This window comes from Nymphaea colorata, chromosome 2, assembly GCF_008831285.2.
Source record: "Nymphaea colorata isolate Beijing-Zhang1983 chromosome 2, ASM883128v2, whole genome shotgun sequence".
NCBI lineage: Eukaryota > Viridiplantae > Streptophyta > Magnoliopsida > Nymphaeales > Nymphaeaceae > Nymphaea > Nymphaea colorata.
The window spans coordinates 23,162,051-23,184,228 of record NC_045139.1 but is presented as its reverse complement, the minus strand read 5'-3'; the positions used below and the strand labels follow the sequence as shown (position 1 = coordinate 23,184,228).

Here is a 22,178-nt window from a genome sequence, read left to right as displayed (position 1 = left end):
TTCTTTTCTGATGTATCAGCCAACCCAACCTCATCTTCTAGAAAAAGTAGCTTCCTCTTTTTATGGCTATCGTCCACGTAGTTCTTACGAGGATGTGCTTTCTTCAGATTCCGAAGATATTTTTGACTGGCGTCCTCTTTTGATTGTAAAGCCGCCACATCTGGATGTAGTGCCTGATTTTGGCCCAATTCTTCCGAATCGAAAAGTTTTTATCTTTTCTTCTTCGGAATTGGCTTCTGTAGCTTTTTCCCTGCCACTGACATAGCATGTCCGCTTCTCATGTTTAATGAGATTGCAGTAAAACTTTGTTGTTTCTTGAGGACACGTATGGTCACCCATATCGATTCTCTTTTGAAATGCTTGCAGCTTTGCTAAAGAAGAGGGATCCTTTCTTTTAGCAGTACTTATTAAGGCACAATGACTATGATGCTACCAAATAGCGTTTTCCATGTAGGCCGATGCAGCCTTAACAATGGCTTTAAAGCCTATGGCTCTCCTGTAATGGATGATTTCCATTAAATCCTTATTATAAGGATAAGCCTTCTTTTCTTGAGCTGTGTCAAAAGTAAGCTCATGATTTTTTCTCACTATTCCCATATGAATTAGGTGTAGGCTAGATTTTTCTTTAAAGTGGCCGTTTTCTTTTTGAAGGATTTCAGGGCCAGCTGAAAAGAATTTTAAAGAAATAACAGTTTCATTTGAAATTGCTGGATTACAAACAGAAAATTCTTTTACCGCCTTCGTAACCTTGGGAGGTAATAATTTTATCTCTTCAAAAGAAGGAGATACATAAATATTACTGATTGAAGCAAAAGTGAACCATTTTGCAATAAATTCTGGTGGTGTACCTTGAAAACAAATGATTCTAGGATATATCCCTGAAAAATTTGTTAAGAAATTTCCTTGTGGATCTTCCACAAGGAGTTTATATAATTCAAAAAGATTTTGTCCATACAAATCCATTAGTTCAGGATTTTTTGGAATCTTTTTCATTAGAAGTTCTGTGGGGTTTTGAATTCTCGCAGTTTGAGGTTTCAAAACGACGTCAGCCGCTGTATAACCAAAGGACTGTCCTTTATCTTTCTCAGTTACCTGAGTCAGATGCAACTTGTCTTCAGCCACTGAATTCTCAGGGGTTTGAAGTTTCTCTTTCCCAGTATTTGGGCATAGAGGCAACTTTTGTTCCTCAACGATTTTATCCGTTAGAGGACTTGGTTTTGCAACCCTTGTAACCACACCTGTTTTAACCAGTGAGGTTAGTTCTTTCTCCAGATTATGGAGTTGATCTGTTATAATATCCTGGCTTTTTGAAAAATCAGACTATTTTTCAAAAAACTCAGTCAGCAATCTCTGTTGTTGTCTTCTGAGCTCGAAGAACATATCAACTGCCTTCGAGATTTCTTCAAGGATTCCTTCCATCTTTCCCCTGCAAATTAAGCAGTCTAGATAAGATGTCAGCAATACTAAGAAAATGTGGAAAATTTTTGGTCTTCACACTTTTCTTCCTGCTAACAGGACACATAAGTACATGATACATGATACATTGCATACCTACATATAGTACATATACATATGTGTGTCTATTATACATACATACATGTTTCAATCATTTCTGGCGAATGCATATCCCTGTGTGTATATGCAAATGACACTGTAGACTAGTTCAGAAAACGCAGGTGCAGTCAAGTGATTACGATGCAATGCAGTCTGTAGATATCAAGTGCATACCTTCAATGAGGTTGCTGAGAAGAGGTTCCAAAAGTCTATTTTCTGCCATGATCTTGCTATTTTTTGGACACTTCACCAAGTTGTTTAGGGTCATGTTTTCTTTTTCAGCTGCCATTGAATCAGTAGTATTGCATTTTATTGTAATCAAAAGTAGAATGGCACCAGGTCTGGAACCAATTTTCTCACATAAAGATAAACAGTTCTTTGATAGCTCTAGCAACAATGACAGTGCTGCAAGCCATTCCCACGGACTTGACATGAGTCTTGCTGCTAATCAAATTGCATGTGCTTGAGAAATCAATTCCTGCAACATGAAGAAAGTTATTGTGAGCAAGCAAAAAATGTTAGCAAGCATTACAACTTTCAACATTTGAAGATGAAAAGTTACCAACAGAGATGTTAGCAAGCATTACAAATCTTGTGGCATTATCTCTCTTCTCTTAGTTTCTTTTGGTCATATCTTGAGATTTTACTATGAGAAACAGAAGCATGGTTCAGATAGTACATGACAACACTTTGAAAAAGTAATATAATGAGAAAGTTCTTTTGTACAACAACCTTTTCAACTTCTACTTGAGCAGGAGTGCACAAACTGATGGTGGAATCCATGTCTGCCCATTTTCAATGATGATCTTATTTCTCACCTGGCCTTGTGTCTCCTTAGAGAAGACTAGGGGTGAACACGAGCCGAGTCGAGCCCGAGTTCAGTCTGCTCGAACTCGGCTTGACTAAAGGAAACCCCGTGCTCGACTCGAGTAAGGCTTGACAAACTCGTTTGATACTCACCATTACTTGTTGATCTCGAGCTTGACTCGATTAATGCTCGACAAACTCTTTTGAGTAACTATATAGTCTATATTATGCCATCGGGGTAGGGATTCATTTTTTCCTTTCTTAATCTTCTACTTTTGCTAATCACGTTATGTTATGGATATGTTATATTCTTGAAGATGCTACTTTGTATCCTTCGGAAAGTGGAGCTCACGAGTCACCAGATACAGTGGTGGAAAGAATAATGACATCATGCAGGCCCCAGATTTCTTCTCAAGTTTCCAATGTAATTTCTATGTCAAGGAAAACATAATCAGAATTGTTGAATATTGGAGGAAGAAAGGGACGTGAAAGAGAGAGAGAGAGAGAAAAAACTTTCTTCTACCATTCACATAACCCTAATCTCTTTTAAAAGAGATTAGGGTGTTGATTACATATTTATAATTTCAGTCCACAAAAATATAAGAAAACAATAAGTAGACCCTTGTCTACTTTCTACTATTTCAGAAAGACTCAAATTGACTCTAGAAAACTTTAACACTCGCCCTCAAGCTGGAGCATAGATATCAATCATGTTCAGCTTGTTACATCCTCTCAAGAAATTTCCAATGGGAAGAGCCTTAGTAAACATATCAGTTGCTTGATCTTCAGAAGAAACGTGGATTGTGCTAATGACTCATTCTTGGACCAAGTCTCGAACATAATGGCAATCCACTTCAATGTGTTTTGTTCTCTCATGAAAGACAGGGTTATTTGCAATGTAGTCCACCCCATAAGTCTTGTGTATAACCTTTAGCCGCAAGACGAGCTTTGAATCGCTCTACAGACCCATCAGAATGATATTTGATGGTGAATACCCATTTGGAGCCAACAACATCACAATTCAACAGTAGGTCCACCAAGTCCCAAGTCTCCCTAGAAAGAAGAGCATCCATTTCTTCCTGCATAGCATGCTTCAATCGTGAATCTAATAAGGCTTGGTGGTGAGAGGTCAGAATAGTATGACTAGCCATAGCTCGATCAAACTGCACCAAACTTGTGCTCAAATGGTCCATTGAAACCGAATTAGAAATCAGATGCCTTGTGCACTGTCACTGGCCCTTGCGAATAGCAATAGGTAGATCATCTGTAGAATAGTCATCATTTCTTCTTGAGTCAGTCTTATCACTAGAACTTACCTCATGAGAAGACGTTGGTGGGTGGGCTGGAGAGGGACCTTGACGTCGGGTATAGACTATTGGAGGATCAAGAAAACGATCACCTGACAATGGTGGAGGGGACGGGATTGACTCAAGTGATATTGGGGGAATAAGAAGAGGAACAGACATGGGAAGTTCAGACACAGTGGTACTTAGGACGGAAAAATAAGGACGAGACTCAAAGAATGTAACATCCGCACTGACAATCTCTTTCTTGGTATAGGGATCAAAACATCGATAGCCTTTTTGATTGGCAGAATATCCAATGAACACACATTTGAGAGCTTGGGCAGCAAGTTTGTTTTTGTTTGGGCCCAAGATGTGTGCAAAACAAGTGCATCCAAATACTTTAGGAGGTATATGAAAAAATGGTTGATCTGAATATAGTATTTGAATGGGGATGCATTCTTAGATGGCAGACGAGGGCAATCTGTTGGTGAGATAACATGCGATAAGAATAGCATCACCCCAAAAATAGGCAGGCATATGAGTATGCAACATGAGGGTACGAGCCACATTTAGAAGCTGTCGATGTTTGCATTCTGCAACACCATTTTGTTGGGATGTATGAGGACATATATATTATGGTCTGATCTCATGATTGGCATAAAATTGGCGTATAACTGAAGATTTAAATTCAAGAGCATTATCAGTGCGAATATTTTTTACAACAACACCAAACTGAGTTTTTATTTCATTGACAAATTTCTGAAGAATATAGATGAGTTCAGACGTGTCCCGTAACAAAAATACCCAACTAACTTTAGTAAAATCATCAACCAAAACAAGGTAATACCAGAAACATGAACGACAGGAAACACGACTAGGACCCCCAAACATCAACATGCAGAAGATCAAATGGACTTTGACTCGATGGACTCTGACTTGAAGGGAAACTACTACGTGTATGCTTGACTAACTGGCATGCATCACATAAGAATGACTCTGACGCAGGAATATCTGGAAAAATGCAACAAAGCTTGGACACAGACGGATGACCCAGTCTGAGATGCCACTGCAAAGGAGAAGGCATTGATGTGAAAGAGGATGTAGCAACATCTATGTTGCAGCCGTGAGGTTTGGAGCCGTGTCGTGAGATGTGGAGAGAGAGAGAGTAGCAGCCATAAGGATTGGAGAAAGAAAACTTTATTGAATCACTAACCCTAATCTCCATTATAAAGAGATTAGGGTAGAATGGGGATTTACAGATTACATCAAACAGAAATAAAGGAAATATTAAAGAGATCTTATAACTCTTTAATATTACAAAGAGGCACCTAGAAACATAAAATCTTCTAATTCAACACTCCCCCTCAAGCTTTAGCATACATATTAAACATGTTCAGCTTGTCACAACATCTAGATAAATCACCAATAGGGAGAGCTTTGGTGAAGATATCTGTAGCTTGGTCTTCTGAAGGAACATGAACAGTGGCAATGGTTCCTCCTTGAACGAGATCCCGAATGTAATGGTAGTCCACTTCAACATGTTTAGTTCTCTCATGGAAAACTGGAGCGTTTGCAATGTATGTGGCTGCTCGATTCTCACAGTACATCTTCATGGGAAGTGGAATTAACACACTTAGGCTAGATAGCATGGATCTAGCCCAAGTCAATTCTGCTGCAGTTTGAGCCATAGCTCTGTATTCAGATTCTGCACTAGACCTTGACATCACACCTTGTTTTTCGCTTCTCCATGATATAAGGTTGCCTCCCATAGATACACAGAATCCTGTGGTAGATTTTCTATCTTCGACTGAGCCAGCATAGTCAGTATCACTATAGGATTTCACTTCCAAGGTCTTGCCTTTTGTGAACAAAAGGCCTTTGCCAGGAGACGATTTCAGATATTTGACCACCAACAAGGCAGCATCCCAATGAACTTTCCTAGGTTTTTCCATAAATTGACTTAGCTTCCCCACTGGCCACTGCATAGCTAATGTCTAGGCTTGTCATAGTAACATAAAGGAGTTTTCTAATAAGGGATCTATATGATCAAGAATCCACTAATTCTGCTTGGTCATCATGAAGATGTATGCGTGGATTCATAGGTAGATTAGCCGGTTTAGCTCCTAGCATCCCGGTGTCCTGCAATAAATCAAGAATATACTTTCGTTAAGAGAGAATGACACCATCTCTATTTCGAGCAACCCCGATTCTCAAAAAATACCGTAGTGGACCAAGATCTTTCGTCACAAAGTGTTTTTGAAGAAACAACTTTGTATCAGAAATTTCTTGATCGGAGTCACCGGTCAGTATAATACGATCAACATAAACCACTAGAACGATGATAGCCCGGGAAGTGTGTTTGATAAACAGAGAACGATCAAGAGGAGATCTCGCAAAGCCACACTTTGAGATGACCTTAGAGAACTTGTGAAACCACGCACGAGGACTCTGCTTGAGTCCATAAATAGCTTTCTTCAGTTTGCAAACTTTTCCACACTCTCCCTGTCGTTCAAACCCTGGTGGTTGTTGCATATAGAGAGTCTCATCGAGATCACCGTATAAAAAGATATTTTTGACATCAAGCTGGAACATGTGCCAGTCATGGTGTATAGCTACAGAAATAATAAGACGAATGGTTCCCAACCAAGCAACCGGAGAGAAGGTCTCAAAGAAATCCACTCCGTAGGTCTGTGTGTAGCCCTTAATAACCAACCGAGCTTTGTATCGTTCGACAAACCCATTAGAATTATATTTCACTGTGAATACCCACTTAGAGCCAACAATGTCACAATCAGGAGGAGGATCAACAAGTTCCTAGGTGTCTCGCTAAACTAATGCATCCATCTCATCTTGCATAGCCTGTCTCCATTGGGTATCTAATAAAGCCTGCTGGTGACATGTAGGAACTGTATGAGTAGTAAGGGCTTGAATAAACTGTTGCATACTTTTACCAACACCATCAATAGACACAAAATGACATATAGGATGCAGAGTACATTGTCGCTTGCATTTGCGAAGAGCAATAGGTAAGTCTTGACAGGGATCAGACGAACTAAGGCTACTCACTTCAAATGAACTTACTTACCTCCTGAGAAGCACTTGGTGAAGGATCATGAGAGGGGTCCTGTCGACAGGTGTAGATCAGCGGAGGATCACGAAACTTGGACACTACAGTTGAAGATTCTTTAGAAGGAGATTCAAAAGGAAATGACTCCAAAGGAATAGGTAGTGGGTCTGGCGACGGTGGCATCTCAGCAGAGATAGGAGAGGAGCAATAATAAGGTTTAGACTAAAAAAACATGACATCCGCACTGATATACTCCTTTTGAGTTAAGGGATCAAAGCATTTGTAGCCTTTATGGTTTCTGGAGTAGCCTATAAAGATACACTTAATGGCTTGGGCACCCAATTTATCATGTGTGGGTCCAAGTATGTGAACAAAGCATGTGCAACCAAATACTTTGGGAGCCACAGGAAACAAGGGTGGTTGTGGATGCACAAGTTTAATAGGAACCTTGTTGACAATGGAGGAGGATGGTAAATGATTGGTCAAGTAACAGGCAGTGAGGATGACATCTCCCCAAAAGTATGCAAGTAAATTATTATGAAGCATTAGGGAACGAGCTACATTTAAAAGTTGGCGATGTTTGCGCTCAGCTACTCCATTTTGTTGGGAGGTATGAGGACAAGTAAACTGAGGAGAAATGTTATTATCAGAGTAAAACTTCATTAAGGTAGATGCCTTGAACTCAATAGTGTCATCAGTGCGAATGCTTTTAACAAGAATACCAAATTGGGTCTTTATTTCAATAATAAGGTTTTTGTGAGTACATACGACTTCAGACCTTTCTTTCAAAAGGAAGACCCAAGTGACTCGAGAATAATCATCAACAATGACAAGGAAATAACAAAATATTGACCTACTAGCAACTTTGCTAGAAACCCACACATCAACATGAAGAAGATCAAATAGTCCACAACTGGACGAACTCAGACTCGATGAATAACTACTACGGGTATGTTTGCCTAGTTGACAGGCTTCACACTGAAATGACTCTGGTACTGAAAGATGATGAAGAATGTGACGAAGCCTGGAGATAGATGGATGACCAAGTCTGAGATGCCACTAGAAGGAGGAGGACAATGAGGTGATCGATGATGTTGCAATACCCACTGGATTTGACAGAAAGTAGATGCTCCCTTTCTCATAGCCTCCACCAATCGTCTTTCCAGTTTGCAAGTCCTGAAATGAACATACACCAGAGTCAAATGTAACACGACAATGTATATCATTAATCCATTGTCCAACCGATAATAGATTTGTGGGAAACTTAGGAGCATATAACACATTAGAAATAGTCATATACTGAGAGATCTTGATATCTCCATAACCCATAATAGGTGACCATCGACCTTCTGCAAGTCTTACATGACGTGTCTGAGGTAATGAGTGCAAGACAGTAAACATAGAAGGTCTACTACAAAAGTGTCTCGATGCTCCTGAATCAATTATCCTCCAAGTAGTACCTGTATCATGTGGGACAGTATCAACAGACATAGCACTGTCTATCATGACTGTTGAGGCCGATGGTTGGATAGATCTGTGTGTCAGGAAGTCCTTGTACACTGACTTGTTGATGCTCATAGTCACTGTCTCAGGGTAAGTAGAAGATGAGGAAAACCCATCTACCACTGATGATGCTGCTTGGGCAGATCCAATAGGAAATTGTAAAGAGTTCTTTCCCAACCTAGATGCAACATTTCTTCCTCGGAGCGGTGCCGCGGTAGGACGACCATGTTTATCCCAACATCTGTCTTCCAAATGCCCTATTTTCTCAAAATAGGTGCACTGAAATCTCCTTCGACCTCCTCCTGACCCACAACCCATGCCTCTCCCCCTAAATGAACTGCGTCCCTGACCTCCTGAAGCTGCCAAGGCAGAGGCATGTATATCACTAGAGGGCGGAGAGAGGGTCATAGCAACACAGCAGAGTTTGTTGTAGGCTTCAGCCAGGTCAGGGATCTCTGCTCTAGTCAGCATCTGTGCCTTTGCTACTGCGTATTCAGAAGAGAGACCCTGTAGAAACTTCGCAACCATGGACTGTTCACCATGGGTCTTATGACATGTTGGAGAAGGAAGATGTAATGTTTTAAGTCGTTCATAGATTGACTTGAGAGAAGCAAAATCCTGAGCCAGACTCTGGTTGCCCTGTTGCAAATTAAGCATTTCCTCATCAACCTGCAATATCTTGCTAACATTCTTGTCATTCAAGTAAGTTTGTTTCTAGAAGATCCCACATGTATTTGGCAAAGGTATAGAATGCAATAGTAGAAGTAATATGTGATTGCACGCTATTCATGATCCAAGACATGACAATATTGTTATCTTCCTTCCATGAAATATATTTCCCACTCTTTTTCACATGCTCATTTTCTTCGATAACATGCTCCTTCCGATGTCCAATCACACACATCATAAACACATGAGACCAAATCTCGTAGTTGGATCCATCTAACTTTACAGTATAATCATAGGAGAATAGATTTCCTCCGCTTTTAATCTCATGAGAAAAATCAGTTTTATGATTTTCAGCCATCGCAATTAGACCACAAATGATCACCCACCACCAGCAAGCGAGAATATGTATATATATCATTAAAGACTGCAACTGATCAGCAATAACATATGTCCAACACCACACAACAACGTTAGATGCAAAAACACTTTTCCCAAACAGCTTCTAAACACTCCACGATAACAGATTGTTGTCCAACTATTGACAGCAACCCTACAACAAAAAACAACAACCTAACAATAGAGAGAAATCCCACGACAGACAGCTGTCCAACACTCCCATGGCAGATACAATCAAGCAAATAGAAGACTGACAGCACCAACAATACAAATAGAAGACTGCTGTCCAACAACCCCACGACAGAGAAAACCCAACAATCCAATGGCAAAAAATTCCCACTGCTTGCACTGTCTTTAGCAACCAACAACTTATCTATTTATGCATCTAACACTGTTGTACCACAGATTATTTGCCACTAATCATGAATAAAGACATAAAAAGAACATTCAACATAAACTACCGCAGATTCCCACCCAGCTGCGATAAAAAATATATATTTAGATACCCATAGTTGGGGTCTATTCACACAGATTTCATAGCGTGAATAGACTCCTCTACACGGTTCAGTTGCTGAAAGATAGTCAACTTGAACTAAACATGTGTAGCAGGAGAAGGAGACGGAGATGGAGAAGAAGACGGTAGAAGAGATAGCCTGAGGAGGAGAAGCCGACGGCAGTTCCTTCACGTCGCCAGCCTGATTCACGCCCCAGCCACTGTTTTCTTCACATCGCCAGTCACGATGACTTTGATACCATGTTGCAGCCGTGAGGTTTGGAGCCATGTTGTGAGATGTGGTGAGGGAGAGAGTAGCAGCCGTAAGGATTGGAGAAAGAAAACTTTATTGAATCACTAACCCTAATCTCCATTATAAAGAGATTAGGGTAGAAAGGGGATTTACAGATTACATCAAATAGAAATAAAGGAAATATTAAGGAGATCTTATAACTCTTTAATATTACAAAGAGCCACCTAGAAACATAAAATCTTCTAATTCAACAATCTAGAGGGACAGAGAGAAAATAGAGCCCCTCCCGTTCATGGCCACCACCAATCATCTTCCCAGTTTGTAAGTCCTAAAAAGAACATGAACCAGGATAAAAAATGACTCTATATTGTAAATCTCTAGCCAATTGCTTAACAGATAACAGGTTAACAGGAAATCGAGGAGCATATAGCACATGTGTAATGGTCCCAAAAGGTGTGAGGTAGATATCACTACTGCCCAGAATAGGGGACAACTTGCCATCATCCAACCTGACGTGTTGTGGTGTAGTGAACCTGGTAAACGATAAAAACATTTGTAGCTGATTACAACAATATCTGGATGCTCCTGAGTCAATCATCTATATCATATCTGGGTCACTGGTAGGGGCACCAACAGAGAGAACCATGTCTATAGCAGCTGTGCTGCTTGAGGCAGGAGTAGACCTCTTAGCAAGAACCAGATCATATTCTTCCTTGCTTAAGTTGAGATAATACGATGGAGGTAGACTCGACATTGTTGAAGAAGATGAAGAAGACCCTTCTGACCTACTACCGTCAGCCATAAAAAAAAATTGTACTCGAACACGTAGACCACAACCAAATGATGTGCAGCAGGTTGAACACAAACACAAAAATAGCAGACTATTTTTAGACGTGGATAGCAAGCAGCACTTTGCTTGTGGGAATCCACCAAACACCACACAACTAGGCAGACCTGAACATCCAAGAACTTCTTCCACGGCAACAAAGGTCAGATCTGATGACTGAAACTTCTTCACCCAACGACAAAAGACTGCTGCTACTTGATTAGCAGCAGTTAACACCTCACAAAGCCTCACTTTACTAATTTCACATTCACGATTTGTAGATATTTCTCCTCAAGTCAAACTGCATCTTCAACCAGCAATATGACTCCACACACAACAACTTTTCACGTCACACTGTACCCACAACCAACAGATTAACTCTGCCCCACACGATCTTATGCAACGACAACAAAAGGGCAAATCTGATATATCACGTCACAAATTGTCTTCCATGGCAAAAAAAAAATCAGATCTCTTTAGGGCAGATCTGATACATAACATCATAGGTTTTCTTCCAGACAGTAGAAAATCAGATCTGATAAACATATTTGAGCGACAAAGACACTCTTCCACGGCAACAGAAACTCAGATCTGATACATCCTGATCAGATCCACCATCTTCTTCCATGGCTGCAACTTCATCAATGTTTCTCCATGTCTTCCACGGCAACAGCAACACAAGGGTGCTGATCACGTTTCTACATGTTAAACGTGATTAGCCCCTTTCCACCAAACAATCAACTTGCTTGTTTTGTAAACAGCAGGACCCCTAGGCGTGAAACCCTAGTTTGGAGGAAGAGAAGAGAAATGAGATAATGAGGGAACCTTAGGCGTGAAACCCTAGATCGCACAGCCCTAGGTCCGTTGCTCTGATACCATGTTGAATATTGGAGGAAGAAAGGGACGTGTGTGTGTGTGTGAGAGAGAGAGAGAGAGAGAGAAAACTTTCTTCTACCATTCACGTAAGCCTAATCTCTTTTAAAAGAGATTAGGGCATTGACTACATATTTACAATTTCAGTCCACAAAAATATAAGAAAACAATAAGTAGACCCTTGTCTACTTTCTAATATTTCAGAAAGGCTCAAGTTGACTCTAGAAAACTTTAACAAGAATCAAAATGGAGTGTTCTTGTGACATAGCCTCCTCACCAGGTGAAAAGAAGATAAAAAAAGAACAAGACCAAAGCCAAATTAAAAAATTAAGTACAAAAAGTAGCAACAGAAAACTCACTTCTGCACTAAGCAAATAAGCTTGTACTGCTGAGTGTCCAAATGGATCAATCTGCCAACCAATTCTAGGTGTCTTGCCAAACTCTTCCTTTATAAACCCATGACCTAGAGTCGTCTGTCCAATCATATTGATGTAAAAGGGCGCAGCTTCGTCATGCATACACATACCACCATTTCTACAATGTCAAAAGGCAGGTCGGTCCATTAATTCCAGAACCACCATCCATAGTTGAACATCATACGAAAAGGCGAAGCGAGAACACCAAATTGAAAACATGGTTTCAACAGATTGGAAAAATCAAATTATTCATACATAAATTCAAGTTGTGTCCGGAGTCAACTAGTTCTTTCACAATTTTCTGTACCATAGGGCTCTGATTTCTCCACCATCGCTGAAAAAATGCCAGCACCGCTCAAATAAGTCAGTTTCAAGCAATGTTTGTTGCCCAGCCTCGAACGCCAATCCAGTTTAATGTTTAGCTAAACACCTAAACTGAAGCAACAAAAGTATCCCAAATGAGGGTGAAAAGGAGACAAATACAGGGAAACTCCATTACCTGCTAGCAATAATGAAGCGTCACAGGGATGTCATGCCATCATTAGCTCATGTGTCTAAACTGTCATCACAAAGAAATTGAATAAGGTCACCTGTAGGCAAGCTGAGAGAGAGAGAGAGAACTACATACATGCATGCATGCAAAGCTCTTCACATAGTCATGAATATTGGACAACAAAGCAAACAAGGGAAAAACTAACGTGTAACTAGACAAAGTTAACTTACATAAAAGAGACGAAGACTATTTTCAAACTGCCTATCCAACATTCCAGTCTCCAAGACAAACAGAATAAATAATGATGGTGCCATCAGTCAAATTAACTACATCATTTTTAGGCATAAACATTAAAGAAGAAGGGAAAAGTACCACTGTATACACCAGCATCCACACGCAGCATAAGCAGAAGCAAAGTGAGGTTCTTAGCAATACCACCCAAACCTACATGCATCATGCATGTGATGATAAACACTTCCCATGCGCTAATCCACAATGAAAAATTGACAATTTATGGCGTCATGTTAAAAAATATTGTTTAATACATAAAAAGTATGAAAAAAAACCATAAAATCAACATCAACTTCCAAAAAGCATTAAGAGTAATAAGTACCTTTTGATCATCTACACTTTCAACCATGTCAAGATTAGGGACAGATGCTGCAAAAAATGGATAAATACAGTGAGACAAACTAAAAACTGTCTTCTATTATATACACAAAAAATGTAATACACAAACATGATCCACTTAGCTTAATTGATATGTGATTAATCAAGTAAGAAGTTGACATAACGAGGACCCAGAAGCATTTACGTAGTGAAATGCTCAAATTATGAAGAGGTACAAAAGCCACATACATAACCATACATGCTTTGACAATGGAATGACCATTTAGGAATACGATATAGTTGTTTTAGTTATCCAGTATAAAGTAACAGATGAAAATATTTCTGTCATTAGTCGTTTCCTGATGCAATACCAAGCCTTCAATTTGCAGTGATTAGCACATTTAAACTTGGATTACACAAGCAAATGACATGAGGAACAATCTCTCTGGACGTTGTAAAGGACTATAACATGTATCAAGTTTTCAAAAGTAGCAGATAAAGCATAAATAGAGATTGCATACAAAGATCCAACAGCGACAATAATTGTGAAAGCACAATATTAGGAAATTACAGGAGGCTAAAGCAGCAACATAAAACAGTCAAGTCAGCAATCAGCATACATAGATGGCCTTATGAACAAGGGCACAAGGCAACAGCATGGAACAACATTCTAAATGTGATAACTGCATGGTATTCAATTCAATAAATATCACTTGTTTTCACATGAAACAGCTCCAAACAAGAGCACCACGGTCCTAGCTTCCCAACATCTAGCAAAAACATGAAAAATGGCATTGATAATTTCAGAATGTTTTCAACTTATAAAGAAAGCAACAATACTGCCAAGGAATCTACTTAGCCATTATTAATTTCCGGATTACCGCTTAACCACTCACAATTTCCTCAGTATTTTGTTTCAAGTAGTTCCTCAAACCTGTCTCCTACCTTCTACAGCATCCCATTTACATTTTTTCATCCAACACCATTGGCTGATAACCAAAATTAAACTGCATCCATGAAAGGCAATATTAAGGCTTGACCCCAAATGGGATTTTCAAAATGCCCCCAATGTTATAGTGCTCCAAGTTAAGGATAGAGAAACAACCAGAAAAAAGTATCGAGCGTCCACAAACCTGTTTTTAAGCAGCATCATAGTGTCCCCTGCCAATTTGTGCTAACAAGAAGAAGTAGTGTAAAACATATGTATGCATATGCACTAGATGTATTCCATGCATGTACAACTATGTTCCAAGTATTTATGTGGAAATAGAGTCACGTTCTCTCTCTCTAAAATAATGATGCACTCGGTAGATAGTAAGTACTCAAAAGCACCAAGTCAGGGAAATGAAAAGTGCAGAGGTGAGCCAAAAAACAGTAAATGAAAGAAAAAAAAACGAAGAAGAACTGGAAAGAGAGCAAAAAAAAAAAAAGAATACAAGAAGGTAAAAGTAGAAAAAGAAGATAAGGGGAATAAATATTACAATCTTTTTTTTTCTTTAGTGCATGAATGGCCCAGCCTAGTTTAGAAGGTCACTGCCTACGGACTACATACATTTTTTACTACATAGGCTAATCAAAGGTGCTAGTTTTGTTTGACACGACTAGGCCCTTAATAGATTTTCTAACACCAAAACACTGTTCACAAGATGCAAAATTCTGTGGTAAGGAGAGAATAGAGGTTCTGCATGAGTGATAAATGAGGATTGCAACTACTTTTGAACCAAATCCTAATTATTAGGAGTTCCAGTACTTGCTGCACAAGGAGTCGTATCAATTCACATTCCTGTGTGAAGGAGAATCCAATTTAAGCTTGTCAATTGTTCTTTGTCATGAAGCTTCCATGTTCTTCTAAGTTCCAGGGGATTCTCATGAATGTTTGATTACCCTTGCCCGTCCATGCCAAAACTAAATCTAGTTATTACTAGTGTTGGACTTTGTTGTGCAAAAACATCCCTAATCCTGTCACCAGATAAAAAAACATTAAATAAATTAGTTTATGGTTGTTCTATGAGAATCAAATGCTGCACAGTAGAATGACATGTCCCTTAAATTCCAACTTAAGCAAAGGCTGGACAGAGCATGTTCTCATCCAATATGCAAATGCTGGTTTTACCCACAGCTGTTCCAAGGGGAACAAATTAACCTTGTCTAGGAATAAGCAGGATAGGGCTTCCTTGTTACTGTTGTTCCAAAAACACAAATGAGACAACACATCACAATTTTGAACATCAAAAGAGAAAACCTAAGGTGTTTCCCATTTAAGCAACTAGTTAGGCACCTGGGTGTTAGATGTAATCCTAGGGAGACTCGGTAGTCAACTTTTGATTGCATAGCTAATGCCTTATCAGTAGAAGAGCATATATTGCCAGGTAATCAATCAAAGAATCATGAAACCAATAAGTAACGCAAGAAGTTCCCTAGTTTAAATGAGAAGATATTGTGAAACAATGGGTCCAGAAAACATGAAAAAATACTTGACATGGCCTGGAAATAGTAAGAAATGTCAAAGGTAAATAAGGTCACCTGTAGGCAAGTTGAGAGAGAGAGAGAGAGAGAGAGAGAGAGCTACTACGTACATGCATGCACGCAGAAGCTCTTCACACAGTCATGAATATTGGACATCAAAGCAAACAAAGGAAAAAACTAACGTGTAACTAGACAAAGTTAACTTACATAAAAGAGATGAAGACTATTTTCAAACTGCCTATCCAACATTCCAGTCTTCAAGACAAACAGAATAAATAAGATGGTGCCATCATTCATACTACATCATTTTTAGACATAAACTTTAAAGAAGAAGGGAAAAGGTCCACTGTATACACCAACATCCACACGCAGCATAAGCAGAAGCAAAGTGAAGTTCTTAGCACCACCTAAACGTACATGCATCATGCATGTGATGATAAACACTTCCCATGAGCTAATCCACAATGAAAAATTGACAATTTATGGCATCATGTTTAGAACCAACATCAACTTCCAAGTTTAGAACCAGTAAAAAAGCATTAAGAGTATTAAGTACCTTTCGATCATCTACACTTTCTCAACCATGTCAAGATGAGGGACAGATGCCGCAAAAAATGGATAAATACACTGTGACAAACTAAAAACGTCTTCTCTTATATGAACAAAAAATGTAATACACAAACATGATCCACTTAGCTTAATTGTTATAGGATTAATCAAGTAAGAAGTTGACATAACGAGGAGCCAGAAGCATTTACGTAGTGAAATGCTCAAATTATGAAGAGGTACAAAAGCCACGTACATAACCATACATGCTTTGACAATGGAATGTCCATTTGGGAATACGATATAGTTGTTTTAGTTATCCAGCAAAAAGTAACAGATGAAAATAGTTCTATCATTATTCGTTTCCTGATGCATTACCAAGCCTTCAATTTGCAGTCATTAATGTCACACCCCAACCTTTTGACCCTAAAACAAAATTTTTTTTCTAAACACAAAGCATTGAGGTGCGACTACACAACAATTCAAAAAAGGAGGGAGCTATGTCATTCGAAACAATGGGGCTACTTTCGTTTATATAATAACTTTAATTCATACAAAATCACATCTATGTATGACAAAAATGCCCCAAACTACATGATTGATGCCTAACAAAAACAAGACATCAATAAAATCAAAATAAGACGTGCCGGCACTACAAAGGACCCAAAACCTCGCCAGTAGGATGTGAGTGAAGCCATCCGATCAATCTGCTGCCCCGGGTCCGCTAAAACGTAAAAAAAAAGAAACAACTAAAGGCTTAGTCTTTGCAGTATGGCAACAAGCCAGGAAAATCCCAAACCCTCTTAGGTAGGGTTCAAATATGAGATAATACAATCATAAAAACAAATCATCATGTCGTGTCAGGGCATAGTCACATCATTTACCAAGAAGGCCCCTCACATAGACCACGACATGTAAATGTCACTCAATGGCCAAGATAACACAATTTCGATTCACATACACTTCATTCACATACTTTCATTTTCATTAGCTTTAGTGAATTGACAGTTCCTGTGGGTGCAAACACATGCACGTGCACACCATGGGTGGCCCATAGCCGAGAGACAACCCCCTTGGTGGCCCATAACAGTATCAATCCATTCATCCACTGTAGCGGTAGAGCACTCATCCATGGGTGTGTGAATTCCAATGAGAGATACTCAGCCTTCCCTAGGACACCCAGGTTGAGAAGGCGGGAGCCCAACGCTTCAAGCACATCACACAATAGTATCCTGGGGCCTTGCACTGCCTGCGCTCTGAACAGGCGAGACCAGTGGCGAAGGTGAGACAACTCCCAAACACATAGCCACATCCCACTGGTCTCTCATCTCTTATTCTTTCATTATTATCATTATAATAACACATTCACAAAATGACTGGCTAGCTCATGAGGTTGGTACACTTCACGAGTGCACCCACATCTGCAATTGCCTCCACATGAGGGCCATACATATCATTAACAGTCTTAACTAGCTGTCATAACAATACAGGTACAACTACCCTCAAATTCATTTATTTGCATCATTACCCGCGGCAATGCATATGCAACAAATCACAACATTCTCATTCATAAGCACTCACATCTTATCAAATACATCATTCACATCTTTCAAAACTTAGCCAAATCCCAGAGAATAGTCTCGATCCATGATGGCTCATAACTGTCCTATGTAATTATCATTCTATGATGCTCTCTAATGCATAATCGGGGTCGAGGAGACACTCGACTCGATACCCCACCTCATCTGCCCTAAACAGTTATCAATTCTAGCATGCACATGTAAATGCGTAACAATTTTCATAACGAGCTTCTAATAGCTTTCCAAAACAAAACTTATCACATAACAAATCATTCATAACATAACATGACTATCTAGCTCATGAAGTTGGTTCACTTCACAAGTGCACCCACACCTCCAATTGCCTCCACACAAGGGCTACACATAACATTAACAGTCTTAGCTAGCCGTCATAACAATACGGGTACAATTACCCTTCAATTCATTCAATTGCATCATTTCCCATGGCAATGCATATGCAACAAATCACAACATTCACAATCACACCTATTAGTCACATCTTTCAAAACTTAGCCAACCACGAAGAGTAGTCTCAATCAGTGATTGGCTTGTAGCTGTCCTAGGCAATTGTCATTCTATGATGCTTTCTAATGCACGATTGGGGTCAAGGAGACACTCAATTTGATACCCCACATCATCTGTCCTAAGCAGTTATCAATTCTAGCATGCACATGTAATGCGTAACATTTTCAAATCAATTCTTATCATATATCAAATCATTTGCATGCATACATACATTGACTCACAAAACAATCATTCAATCACAGCACAATCGCAGGATCCTACGATACTATGAACACACATTCACACATTGGCCCCTGGCAGGGATTTGCCTAGAATGACGCCATACATGTCGCACATCCACTAAACACCTCGAACTACAACCGATGTTGCTCAAGGCCTACTTGACGTGCCTGGTGTACCTGCAAAAATAATCAAATGGTAAGTTCTCTACTTGTTTCGCTATACAATGTATACAAGTAAGAAATATAACCAGTGAGACATGTCATCACCTCAAAAGGGTGTCGACAGGTAGTGTCGACTTAAAGCCCTCCATAGGCCTCCTCCCAACTTTTTGACGTTGCCACCAAATGTCAAAACTCAAAGCTGCGATCAATCCATCACTAATACACTTCTCATTAGCTTAGTATGAGGAATGCATGCAAGGAACTTGGAAGGGAAGATGTGTCTGTACCATCATCGCTTTGATCCATCTATATTTGTAGATAAGATTCGAAGGCGAGAATGCACCCGTGGATGTAATTACACACTTGAAAGAGGGTAGCAAGAGCTGAATGAGCTCAATTAGAGCATCTCAAGAGCATATCATAAAAACAATTTAGTTTTCCTGATATTGAAGCTTAGGAGAAGCATATTTCAGTAATGGGAAAATATACATATATATGTGTACACAAGAGATTTCTATGCTGGTTGTCGGATGGCTAAAATTATTTTTTTATGAGCAATATTTGACAAATGGCAGAATAGAACTCTTATATATATATATATATATATATATATATATATATATATATATATATATATATATATATATATATATATATATTGTATAGAAAACAAGTTAAACCAGTTTCATCATAGGACTACCTTACGATCCTCCAAGTGAGAACAAAAAGGTTTTTTTGGGAAGGGGGGGATGAAAAAAGCACTTTGAAAACGAGACAAGTTGAATCCATTGCTTACACATATAGACATAGTTTATGGAATATGTGGACTTTTCATGGACCATCTGATGAATGTGATTGATGGCTCATCAGGTGCCATGAGAAATTTCTTTGTGAAAATATAAGTTGTCATTCACTTTCTTGCAAAACTAACTTAACACCTTGTGAATAATCATTCAAGTCTTTGAGGTGGCTCATATACAACCTCTATTCTCTTTCTAATTACTCAGTCCCCATATTTTGTGAACTGTACATAGCCATGTATATGGCGCACATTTTTTCATGGCCATGATTCCATGTAATGCATTCATTTACAAATTTATCAACAACATGAAGACCTGATAAACACAAATGAACGTAGTTAACTTACTTGCATTTCTTTGACAAAAAAAAAAATCAGTTTGTCCTTTTTGGTTTTCCTTTTTCCTTTCATCTGAGTAGGTGGCTTACCTAGGTTTACCCTATGCCTTTTGTCTCCATTGGTAGAAATAGAATGATGCTACAGATGAGTATTGCATAGTGATGATCAGTGATCACAACATTATTCTTGACATGACACGTATCATGAGTTAACGTAGATCAGTCTTCTTCAATATTAGTAACTGACATAACTGGAAAGTTATTTTTGTTTCTTCTTGGTTAGATTAAATTTTATCTGTTGAATTACTTTCAGAAAAAAATGTCAAAGAAAGAAGGAAAATTGGTGAATACTGTTTATCTAGTTGGTCTTATGAACCTGAAATTTTCACTTTGCCGGTCTGTGGTATAGCTTTGAATAGTCATCTATCCTGCCCCTTTTTTTGCTATCCAAGGGTAAATTGGTTTTCTATTGAGGATCAAAATTGCAGCAATCTTAAGCCATTTTGAGATACACAAATGTGATTTTTCTAACCCTTTAGAATGATATACTTGTAAGAAAAATTACTGCAGTTAGGAGAGCTTGATAATTTGGCTGTTTACCTAGTACAAGATCTGATTGTCCAACTAAAGTGCACACCTAAAAAGCACACACAAAGAAACATATAGATTTACTTGTTCACTTCTTGAGAACCATGGAAAGGAGATTCAACGTACTAGGAGAAGCTCTAGCTTATCTTGCAATCACATGCAGCTCTCTTTTTTCCACTGATTTCATGTCTACATCTCTAGACAAAAGTTTTAACTTCAACTTAGTTTATGGTTTTGGGGTGATTTAGCTGTGAGTTATGATTTGTCCAATCTAGTGATGCGACTCAATACCATGTTATGAATCGTTTCATTATCCGTGGCGGAGGGACTGTTATAAAAAAAATTGAGCTTTTTATTGCTTGTCTATGCATGGGTGTTATGAATGATTATGCTCTCAGTGACTAAGGGGTGTTGTCAAGAAATTGAGCTTTATCTTGCTTGTCTATGCATGGGAAATTTGAATAAATGATGTCCTTGCTTCTTCTTGCATGATTCTTATCACTTCTTCATAGAAGTCCTCATTTTGGTAGGGCCATTAAGCAAGAACCTTTTGATTACATTGTGTTTACTTTTCAATTTGTAGGACCATTTTTTTTGTTCTTCATTTAGTTAAATTTCACATTTAACATACAATATGTCTTATTGGATTGCATTTGTTTGAATTGCTCAGACTACAAGGAATCCATTGCGTTCAAGTGCCAACCTCTCGAGGTTACACGATTTTGTGGACCCCATCCTAATGATAACGTGGAATCTTTAGAGGTACTTCCAACTCCACAAATGTTTGTCCAATTCAGATATGTCCAACTCAAAATTTCTGTGAATATGTTTCGTCATCACTTGTTCCATGTTTCTGTGCTACTCCCACTAACGTTGTATATCGTTAAAAAAGCCCTAGCATCTCTATGTTTATGCTTTCATGCTTTTATAATTATCTCATGTCTGGCCTTGTTTTGGATCTTGATGTCATGTAAACACCCATATTTAAAGGAGAACAATATAAGACGTATGTAAACACCCATATTTAATAATAGATGACAACTAAAAAATTGCTTTCTTATATTTCTTGAACATATTTTAGAAATTCTGGTATAGGTGGGCGAAAAGCTTTTAGGCGAGAGTTCGCTGGTAGTATGGCGCCCAAAAGGAAAACAATCAGTTTCATACTGTCTGCCCAGGGCCGAATAACCTAAGGCAAGGTGACCTCAAACAGCCTCGTTTGATTGTCATGCAGTTTCCTCTTTCTATAATCTGAAAAAATCGCATCAAGCAATTTTCTAAACTGTAAAGTGTGTCTGCAATTTTGCCTAAAGGCTAAAGCTGGAGGTGATAATCGTGTACTCAATTCTAATTGGAGTCTGACATTGGTGAAATTATAAACAACTTCTTATAATTCAAAGATCACGCTTCGTTTATTATAACTATCGAAGTATATAGTATATATAAAATTAATTTTCGTTTTAATGTGGAAGGTAATTTCTTAAAAAAAAGTCTTGTAAGCTCAATTTTAATGACAATTTCCAGGAAATCACATCTCTTTTTTTCTTGCCTTTTATCTTTACAGACATAGCAAGCAGTCAACATCATAAAGAAAAAAACTATTAGAAAAAGTATAAAATGTAAAATCGTAAGGTGGTCTGGTTAAATCGACGATGATGTTTCATCTCTTCTTAAATCAACCATTTCTTAAATCAAAGGGATAAGCACC

At 38.7% G+C, this 22,178-nt stretch overlaps 1 protein-coding gene across 1 annotated transcript in view; it reads left to right on the top strand.

Moving 5' to 3' along the window:
- LOC116247861 (phosphatidylinositol N-acetylglucosaminyltransferase subunit C-like) overlaps positions 1 to 21,619 on the top strand; it is a 92,027-nt gene extending 70,408 nt beyond the window's left edge. The window contains exon 2 of the mRNA XM_050075822.1: positions 21,566 to 21,619. Coding sequence (XP_049931779.1) covers positions 21,566 to 21,584 — 19 coding nt within the window. The 3' untranslated portion in view covers positions 21,585 to 21,619. The remainder of the gene's footprint in view (positions 1 to 21,565) is intronic.
- The last annotated feature ends 559 nt before the right edge of the window (positions 21,620 to 22,178 follow it).